General features: G+C 34.9%; 1 protein-coding gene across 1 annotated transcript in view; it reads right to left on the reverse strand.

Annotated features, from left to right (window-relative positions):
* The window catches only part of LOC105532231 (inactive N-acetylated-alpha-linked acidic dipeptidase-like protein 2), a 612136-nt gene extending 604490 nt beyond the window's left edge, over window positions 1–7646 (reverse strand). Inside the window, exon 1 of the mRNA XM_011970318.1 lies at window positions 7149–7646. Within this exon, the coding sequence (XP_011825708.1) occupies window positions 7149–7642 (494 nt within the window). The 5' untranslated portion in view covers window positions 7643–7646. The remainder of the gene's footprint in view (window positions 1–7148) is intronic.
* Between the last annotated feature and the right edge of the window lie 3360 nt (window positions 7647–11006).

The raw sequence follows: 11006 nt of genomic DNA on the forward strand, positions 1-11006 counted from the left end.
GGTTCTCGAATGGAAGGAAGTTAACATGGGTGGCAGGTGTGGAAAGGGAGAGATAAAAAAATGAGAGAACTGTTTGCACAGGAAAGACACCAATATTGTAACAAGTAAACAAACCTAATGCCTGGGTTAAAACAAGGGGACAGGTAAACAGCCCAGGTGCTTATTTTCTTATGTCACAGGATGATAAATTAGTGCTGGTGAGAAAGATATGGGTGAAAAAGTAAATTATATGTATTTTGTTTCTAGATAGCTTGGACAGAGATTTTCTCCTTTCAAGAGATCAACTTTGTCTGGAAAGACCATAAAAATATATTGAATGTTAAAATGCAGGGTTCTAAGATTTTGAACTCTTTGGCACTGTGGAGTGGTCATAAGTTGTGTTTCTTGGCTGTAGATAGTTGACCCGGTAAAATTATGGAATTTATCTTTTCAGAAGAGAAAAAGTCATCCTTGTAAGTTAAATGAATTTATTTATATCTTTTGATCCAGCATAGCTAGATCATAGGATAAGAATGGAAAATTCCCTCTTATGTACTTCTGATCAAATAATAAGGGCTTTCAAGAATGTTGGATGGAGAAGAATTCTGAGGCAAGGTCTGAGTGCAGTGATAAAGAGTGCTGTGATTCATGGACACGGAGCATGATACAGGAAGTGGCAGTGTATATGCAGTGAATCTGTCATTCCTTTGGTTCAATGCCATTAAAGCCAGGTAATCTAACCAAATAGTGTCAATGGTAAAGTTCAATTAGTACTACAAAATGCACCACCCATATTACACATAAGATAACTAAATATACTAATTAGTTGCTGAAAAGGAATAATGGAGGAGGAAGAGGAGAAAGAAGAAAGAGAAAAGGGAGTAGAAGATTATCTGTAAAAGTACATTCAGAAGAATAGAAAACAAACGAGACTTAGGAATCCACTTCAATTTATTATATTAAGTAATGACTAAAATATGCCTATATCTGAAGCAGCATTTTACCTAGGTTTCCAGACAAGATGCTATTCATTATGGTATTGTTGAAGATAATTTATAACGTTTTCTTTCTTTCTTTCTTTCTTTCTCTCTCTCTCTCTCTTTCCTTCCTTCCTTCCTTCCTTCCTTCCTTCCTTCCTTCCTTTCTCTCTCTCTCTCTCTTTTCTTTCTTTCTTTCTTTCTTTCTTTCTTTCTTTCTTTCTTTCTTTCTCTTTCCTTTTCTTTCTCTCTCTCTCTCTCTCTTTCTTTCTCTCTCTCTCTCTTTCTTTCTTCTTTTTTTTTTGATACAGAGTCTCGCTCTTTCACTAGGCTGGAGTGCAGTGGCACAATCTCGGCTCACTGCAACCTCTGCCTCCTACGTTCAAGCAATTCTCCTGCCTCAGCCTCCCAAGTAGATGGGACTACAGGCCCATGCCACCACGCCCGGCTAATGTTTGTATTTTTTAGCAGAGACAGGGTTTTACCATGTTGGCCAGGACAGGATAGTCTCAATCTCTTGACCTCATAATCTGCCTGCCTCAGCCTCCCAAAGTGCTGGGATTACAGGCATGAGCCACCGCGCCCAGCCAATTTATAACATTTTCAAACGTTTTTAAGAGTTAACCCTCAGCTAAGAAAATATGGTGTTTTATTTTGCTTATAAAGATCATTTCACAGTATAAATTAATTCATGCTTGCTTACCTGTATCAATGATGAAAAACATTGCCCTGTCCAAATAATGCAAACATTTAAAAATAGATACATCTCTAGAGATTGTATTTTATTATTTATTCATCTTATTTGTGAAGTTAGAAAGTAAAATGTGTTTAGCAAAAGAAATGCAAAGAGATGGGGTACCATACATACTGTGATTGACTATTTTACTATTATGACATTTTAGTTTCTGAACCTATAAACACCATGGGAAAGAACCAATAAAAGCCATGGAGAAACTCCTTTAAAAAGTAACTCATATATGAAAAATGAAATGCACAAGGTCAATTCACATAGAAAACCTTTATCAACATTATTTTTGGCCTATCAAAAGCAAATAAAAAATAAGAACCTGGACAGCTAGTGCCTCTGGAAGACAATTTGGTGACACAAAGCAAACAACTACACAAATGTGAACTCCATGAAGCTGTGATTTGTTTCCAGGAATTTATCGGAAGGGAATAATTAAATAGGCACACTTAGATTTGTGTACAAGAATGTTTGCAGAGGAAACCGAAAGGTCCTTTTATAAGAAATAGGTTAAATTACATGGCATCCATATAATGGAATACCAGGCAGTATTTTATGTAGTGATTTAAATCCATATTTATTGGCTTGAAAAGTGATTCTAATATTTTAATTAAAAAAATTCTAAAGCAGGTGTCAAAGGAATACATGGCCTAATACAATTTTGCTGATTCATAGGGAATGATAGAAGGAAATAACAATGATTTTTTTAAAGAGGTAGGATTATGGATGGTGTTTACTTTTTTCTTTATAATTTTCTGTACATGTTGCACTTATAATTAGAAAGAACCATAATGCCCTTTCCATTAAGAAAAAGAAACTATATTAGCCATAATTAGAATACAACACATTTTTCTCCGTTTTGTCTCCACATTTCACAGCATCTACAGCTGTCAAAGGCAAACACATTCCTGCATTCAAAAATAAACTAAACTTCATTAATTTATCTATTCAAATATCTTATTATTACAATATTATATTTTCAAACTATGTTTTGAAGTTTTCAACATACTTACCCTGCTCAGAAATATGCTTATGATCTTCAGAATTTATTAGGTTGGTGCAAAAGTAATTGCTGCTTTTGCCATTACTTTCAATGGCAAAACAACAATTATATATATATGTGTGTGTATATGTCATTTCTTTAAATAAAAAATACATTATTAAAGACTTGGTGGCTTTATTATATAATGGAAATGAACTATTGCACCTGTGACATTCAAGCTTCTTCTAAGTTAAAGAGCTTTCTCAACAGTCATAGGTACACATGGTTTATACAAGATAACCAGCATCTCAACTGACTTAAGCTGATTAGATTAGGGACAAGCACTTGACACAGAGTCACAAATATCTCTGGTCTACAAAAGGATAACAATGACATTTCATCCTGGAGAATAGGAATAAAAGAATAACGTATTGGAGAATATAGCAATTAGCATTGGGAAAAGATGCAAAAATAAAAACAAAAACTAGTATAAATTGCAAAAGAATTAAATCACTTTGGTGATCAACACTTCAGTGAGACTCAGAGAACGTGTTTACTCAGGAAGAGTTCTCAGCTGAAACTTTTCTGGTGTACGCTTTGTGTGTTTTTTGGAGACTCTTTATTCTACAACTGGAGACTTCTCATTTTCCTTTGACATGAGTAATAATGTACCCTCCTGCAGCTCCTGGCTTACAGCCCCCAGGGATCTGAACACACCTCAAGCTTCTTCCCTCTCCAAGCCTCCTGCTACCTCCCTCTCAACCCAGACAGAAATAATATTCGCCATACGCCACCTAAAACAACTGCCTCTTCTGCAATTTTTATTTATTTTATTTTATTTTACTTTATTTTATTTTACTTCATTTTATTTTGGGACAGAGTCTCACTCTGTTGCCTAGGCTGGAGTGCAATGGTGCAATCTTAGCTCACTGAAACCTCCTCCTCCCAGGTTCAAGTGATTCTCCCTGCCTCAGCCTCCCAAGTAGCTGGGATTATAGGCGCCCGCCACTATGCCCAGCTAATTTTTCTTTTTTTTGTTTTTGTATTTTTAGTAGAGACGGAGTTTCCCTATCTTGGCCAGGCTGGTCTCGAACTCCTGACCTCAGGCAATCCACCCTCCTTGGCCTCCCAAAGTGCTGGGATTATAGGCGTGACCCACCATGCCTGGCCTTCTTTTGCACTTTTATCAGCAACTAGCCAGTGAATCTCTTACCACTTAGATATGGGAAGTAAGAGGCTGAATTCTCTGAATAAGAAAGACATCAAGTTATTCTAAGTAGTTTTGCCACCTCTACATCTTCCAAATAGTTCTGTTAAACTTTTCCCACTGGATTTGAGACTCCTTTCTTGAGAAGAGACAGAGACTTAAAGCACATCAGCAGCTTTTTCAAAAATGCTTCACTTTCTCCATTCTACCTAGCCTTTGCTTCTTCAACCTCTCATAAGCCAAAAATGGATAATCATCTCTGGGCCCATACTATCATTTTTTCAAAGCTCTACATGCTACATGCTAGTCTTAGAAATGTAGCATCAACTGTCTTTATGCCTCAGCTGGAACTGAAGCATCAGTAGTGATACTTCAATATTTTTACAGTATGTGGTTTTGATATAAATTGCCACTTCTTTAAAATTAGAACATAGGCTATCCTCTGAGTAATCATAATATAATTATATAACTTAAAATAATTATATCATATAATATAAATAAATACTATGTTCATAATATTTTGAATATATATTTATAATATAATGAAAAATCTAAATGATAAAATAATTTTAAAAATATGTAATATAATTGATAAATTAAACAGATCTGTTTCTCATTTATTCATGCATTCATTTCATTCTTTAAAAAATAATTTCTCAATGTCTATTAGATGATGGCATTTTAATGGTGCACAAACAAGTGTAGTCCATTCTCTCATTGAGTCTGCAGTCTATTATAAAAAGAACATATTTTGTATTGCACAACTTTTAGGCTGTTTGATAAGAACTGACACAGGTTTAGAGCATGTCCAGGAAAAGAGAACCAATAGAAAAGAGATACAGCAATTGAACAAAATAGTGGACCAGTAAGAGCACAAAATTGGTAATAAATTCATGAAAAGTAATAGCGGGAATCTACTACTACTAGGAGGCACAGAATTAAGGCTAAGATTGCTTAGTAAACAGAGATTCATAATGACATGTGGTTAGGACGACTACTGAGGGCGAAGTTATTTTTGGATGAGGAGCTGTTATGTTTGTAAAGATATTTGTACAAAAATTCAATTGTTTTGAAGAAGAAAGTATGTTATATGTTATCTCAATAAAGAAAAAAAATATGGCTACTTGATGGGCCCATAATTGTGAATCTGTGTCTAATCACAGAGTACTACCTGGGAGTGTAATTGCTAGTGGTTATGCTTTCATAGCTAGCTTTGACACGTATGTTATTTTGTTGATTTTGTAGTCTAAGACTGGAATATAATCCTTACCATCTTGCAGCTTCCGTTCTGAGAGAACTAATGAATATTTTAATGTAATTATTATATATTTTAAATTTTATAATCAGTTGCCTATTTGCAAAGAGGACATAAGTCAGCTTTTAAACATGACTACAGTGCTGAAAAATGAATTAAAACAAGACAAGGAAAGCCAAAGTTATATAAGGAGGGAAAATAAATACGTAGCTTAGTTTGTAAACATAATGCATGTCATAAAGTTCCTTATAAACCTACAAATACAAATTTGACTCTAAATTTACTAAGAGTCAAAGTAAAGAAGGAAGCAGACTAGGTTATGATATTCATTGCATCAATAAATTAAAAACTAACCAGCTGCTCAGGAAAAACGAACAAACAAAAAACATACACATAATTGTCCTTAACGTTAAAAAGAAATTAACGCTATGGATCTTTTTCCAGAAGACATTTTGTAATAGAACAGATGTCCATAATGAAATTAAAGTAAAAACAGTTTTATAGAGTCCTTCTATTTTCTTGGTTTGTTTTCTAATAACATCCTGAGCCAGTTGGATTTATCTGCAACTTTCCCTTTTTCTGCTCCATCCTATATTGCAGGCAGTGGATCCCTTCAAAATGAGTTTTCTCAAGTTGTAAGTCAGCAGTCTCTTGCTGGTTTCAGCCAATAGAACAATAGCTAGGACACTTAGTGGCAGGAAGAAAAGAGAAGCTGGGGTATTTCCCTCTCTCTATCTTCAGTGGTGTCTCCAGCTGAGGTTATGTCCCTCATCTGCACTTGTATGCACAGACAGTCCAGTCCCATTGCTTTCTCCCTCTAGTCTAGGTTCAGTAATGGCTCCATTTTGTGAATCTCTGGGCTACCTGAGTATCCCCTGATTGGCTCATAAGTTCCTGATCACTGATGGAAGCATTTCTCTACTTTAAATGCCTTTTATTTTAAATATTCAGGAAATTTTCCGATGTCTTCATTGGGTCCTGATAAATACAATCATTCATTATAAGATAACAGCGTATCTTTCAGCTCAATGTAAACAATTTTACATCGGGAAGTCTCATGAAAAGTGTTATTATCCACATATTAAATGTCCAGGGATGCTTATACAAAAGGGAATAGCAGACACAGAAGGATATAGGGAACACATCCCTGTCAGTCACTGAGGCCTAATCTTCAGGAAGAGGATTAGAATCCACCAACACCAATACACCTGGTATTTCAGCACATGAATTAAGTGACACATCTTCAGTGGACATGCTTCCCTGAGAAAATTCCTGGAAATGCACACCTGCCAACATCTTAGCTGTAACAAATCAGCATAACCCAGAAAGAATATCCTGGAGAAGTAGTACCTCACTACTCTATCTACCTACAAACAACATACATGATTCACCTAGGACTATTCTTTTTCTGCAAATATAGAAGATATATGTGGAAGGTAATACCTCATCTTGCATATCCAGTTCTTCACTTCACTAAATATGTAAACTAGAAAACCTTTTACAACTCAACATGTATGCTAATAAAATAACAAACAGCTTTTCCAAGTTATCCACTAGTTATATGACATCACTGAAGCTTTTGAAGACAGTTACTTCAGCCCATAAAGCAGGTTTATTTTACTCTGATGTCATTAAAGTCTTTAATCATATGGCTAACATCCTAGTTTTTATTACCTGTATATCTGGCAATCTTTGCATCTCAATTTGGTCTAATGAGGCTCCCCAAGAGGGAGAAAATACAGTGGCTGGAGACTTTCAGTCTCCATAGTAGTTATGATTCTTACTAGTAATTAATAAAACTGCATCACAAATTTATATTGCAGTACCATAAATCTGAAAATCTGTGCCCCTCCTTTGAAGTTTCTATTCTTGTTGTGGTGGTAAGTTATGTTTCTCAGCTTGCAAAACTGACTTGAACCATGGCAAAATCATTAGTTCAATACCCCCGTGAGACATTTTTCCCAAGAAATGCATTCAAATAACATCTGTTTCTTCTTACCTACCTGAAAGACTTCTTAATATCTTCTGCCTGGATTGTCTTGAGAATCTCTTGGTATAATTGAGGATCAACTGTTCCTGAAGATGGAGTATCTGAAGGGCAATTTGTATGTACATAATAACCTATCAAAATCCCAAAAATAAATAAAATGGTGGCTATGCAAAGTATTTTTAAGAGGTGACAAAAGTTGCAGCGATTGCTCTTTGGTGCAGATCGTGTATAATGGGTAATGTAGTCAGATTCTTCTTGAAGTCTCTGGAACCTTCCTTTGGGTGAAGTTGCTGGTTGAATGGAATCAAGATCGAGGTCTATAGTTTCTGAATGCCCTAGGTTCTGATTCTCAGCACTGTCTAGCTGGAATTGGTCAAAACCAGACTCCTCTAGTTCCTTCTCCATGTCCCACTCTAAGTCAAGGGCAGTGGCTTGAAGATCATCATTGTCTAAGTACTGTGAGTGTCCTGGAGCTCTTTGATCTGCATTGACCTTTTGATAGGCCATCTTTTTACCTGTGAAAATAAGAAAAATATATTTTAATAAAATAAACACACAATTTAAAAAACTAACAAGGTGAAAACAAAACAGTAAGCCATATTGGGCATCCATAAAATTTTAATGATTATAATAAAGGGAATTACATTCTCCTTATAGAAATTCGTATTTTATTTAATTAATCTTATAATTTTCTGTTGATGTCATTATAGGAAAGGAAGACAAAAGAAAAACGAAAGTAGAAGGTATTTAGTGGAAAAGCTATGAGAAAACAAAATTACACACACACACACACCCCCACACACACACACACCCCATTAATCTTTGAAGCTCAGGAGAATAACAACAGTCATGAATGCGCAATTATATTGAAGGATGATGCAATGTAGAAGGCAAAATTAAACCTTCATGGTTACAAAGTAACTTTTAAAAATTGAAGACAAAAGTAATAAAGCTGTTATTTGGTAAGTGAAAGGGAAAAAATAATAAAAGCTCTGGAATGATTACATTGCCAGAGCTAGTCTTAAAAACACAAATTCATTATAAGAATAGGCAGAACAACTAAATGAAGTATGAATTCTACAGGAAGCAAAATCTGTTATGTTACAGATTCATAACTTACCAAAAAGATTACAAAACTTTAAGACTATGAGAGAGGACCGAGATGTCCCAAGAAATTAGTGACATGAATTGGCCTGGCTCAGTGAACTTTAAATAAAAGTCTGGGATGGCATCAATCCAAAGAGGAAAGCCTTTTGCCAGCCTAGGAGAGTTTGGTTTCATAACCTTGCTACAGGAGTGGCAGATGGAGGTTCTTCTCCCCTGCACAGCTTTGGATGACAGCTTGTTGTATCCTGCTGAGTGGTATTAGGAAAACTGGGCGAATTAACTGCAGGTGGTCTTAAGCCTGTATTCAGTAACCCACTGGTGTATTATGGCTGCAGATTAAGAGTATTTATACTTAAATATTCTGTGTATTAGATTTGTCACCCCAGCTGGATCTTAGGTCCCTCACAATGTTTTATGATTTTTCTGTGTGTCCTACTGTGGTGGGCAAAGAACACAGCTCAACTGATAATTGATTAGCTAATTGCCTTAGGAATCGTGGTGGACAAGTATATTCCTATGAGAAAGATAAAACAAGGATTTCACGAAGGGAGTGGCACTTATGCACAGAGTTATGGCCATACATACCTCCAATCTTGGCTAGCTGAGGTCCATATAATTAAAATTTCCTAAATTTTTAAGAAAGTTCAAATATAACTAAATATTACATTTTATAATATAAAAACTGTAATTCTGACTAGAATTTTCATATGCTACCCTAAAATCTAGGAATCATTCTTACCCAGCATTGACTCAGTAAAGATGATTATCTAATGCATGCCAGGCAGAGATAAGTAATGAAGAGAGAAATAAATAGGACCGTATTCCACAAATAGGGAACCATCAAATCAGAGAGACAATGCAAACAAACAAAAAAGTGAGATAAAATATGCAAAGTGTCAGTGAAACTCAGGGGTGATTGATTCTATCAGAAAATACAAGAAATAATTATTTTTAAAAAGTGACCTCTAAGTTGCTTTTGCAAGAGAGGAGGGTGTAAGAGGAGAATACCCAGAAAGGGGAAAATTTACAAACACAAAGGGAGAATAAGAATGCCCCACTTGAAAACCCTAGAGTGGTATGCTATGACTGAGCATAGTGCACAAGGGCCAAAGATACTGAGGAAAAAACTAGGAGAAGGTGACACTGACAAAAAACTTAACTTTCCTACAACACAGGGTCTTCATATATGAAATGGGTATAATATTAATATAAACTTTGTAGTGTTGTCATCAGGATTCATTCACATAGTGAACCCAAAGCATCTATTGAGTAGTGGATAGGTTATATGAGTTAGAAGGAACATTTCTAGTCTTAGAGGAGATAGAACTGTCAAGGATTGGTGGGGAGTTAATAATTATATAATTCTGCAAGACATTGTGGAGATGGAGAGGAGGATGTATAATATTCACACACACACACACACACACACACACAAAATAGTGTTTTTTTTTTTAACATTTAGTCTGTATGTAGAGATTAAAATATAAAAATCACCACATAATATACTAAATGTTCTCATGGATCTACACTGATTTTCTTTTTCCCTCCCTCCCTCCATCCCTTCTTGTTTGGCCTTGTTTCCAAAATGATTCAAGGAAGTGTAGCATTTGAATTCTGTCTTTGGTAAAATCAAGACAAGCAGAGAAAGGAAGTAATGTTTGAAGTTAATAATAACTATTCAGATAGGTTAGGTGATGGCTGATTAACTTATAGAGGAAGAAACTGAATCTTACTGGGTTTAAAGAAAATGTCAAAATAAAATACCAGAGGATAGAAAAAAATCTGAAGAAAGTAGAATAAAGACTCTCTAAACACTTTAGAAACCAATTTATTTTAATGTGCTTTATAAACTGCAATTTCCTACCACTAGTCAATTTTTTCCCCTTTGGCCTAAACATCAGTGAATTGCTGGTATCTTGATATGATATCATATTTACTTCTTTAACTGTTCAGCTTATGCATTATAGATTAACTTACACAAATATTTCTCCATGAAGTTCTCTAGATTTTTTTCTCCCATTTTAATCAATCAGTCTCTCTCACTCTCTCTCTCCCTCTCTCTCTCAAGTTGAATCATAGAGCTTGGTTTATGCTCAGAAAAGACTTGGCACATGAGAGTTACTACAGAAATGTGAGATCTCTAATTCTGACCTCTAATACAAACATTCAAAGTCACCTCTCTATAAATCATTTAAAAGCCAACTGCAATGGTGAGGCAGAGTTTTCATCTCTAGCCTGACAATAGGCATTCCATCACATGTACATCAGCAATTTAACGCTCTTCAAACATCAGACAGAACCATCAATTAGAATGTAATGCAGATAGAGATATTAACTCCTCACCATGATGGATATCTGTCTGACACCGTTACTATCACTTTTAGATTCATTACACATCATTAAATTTTCACTGAATTCTACCTTCCAGCAGAGTCACATCTGGGATAAAGGTAGATGAAGTCACTTGATGTAACAAACTCCAAAGTATTTCAGGAAAATTACTATGGAAATGAGTATGCAATGACATGCATGATAAAGCATTTTAATCACTAACTTGGTAAAATCAATTATATATGTCTTATATATTTTATATATCAAATATATGTATATGTAGTATATATGAATGTATTATATACATTTATAAAATTAGTAACTATTTCTATAAAATTATTTTACCTTAAAAATAGTATAGACATGTTGCAAAAATAAACATAAATCTCTGCCCTGATAGTTTTGTTTGCTTCCCTTAAAACATATATATATA

This window comes from Mandrillus leucophaeus, unplaced genomic scaffold (assembly GCF_000951045.1).
Source record: "Mandrillus leucophaeus isolate KB7577 unplaced genomic scaffold, Mleu.le_1.0 Scaffold942, whole genome shotgun sequence".
Taxonomy (NCBI): Eukaryota; Metazoa; Chordata; class Mammalia; order Primates; family Cercopithecidae; genus Mandrillus; species Mandrillus leucophaeus.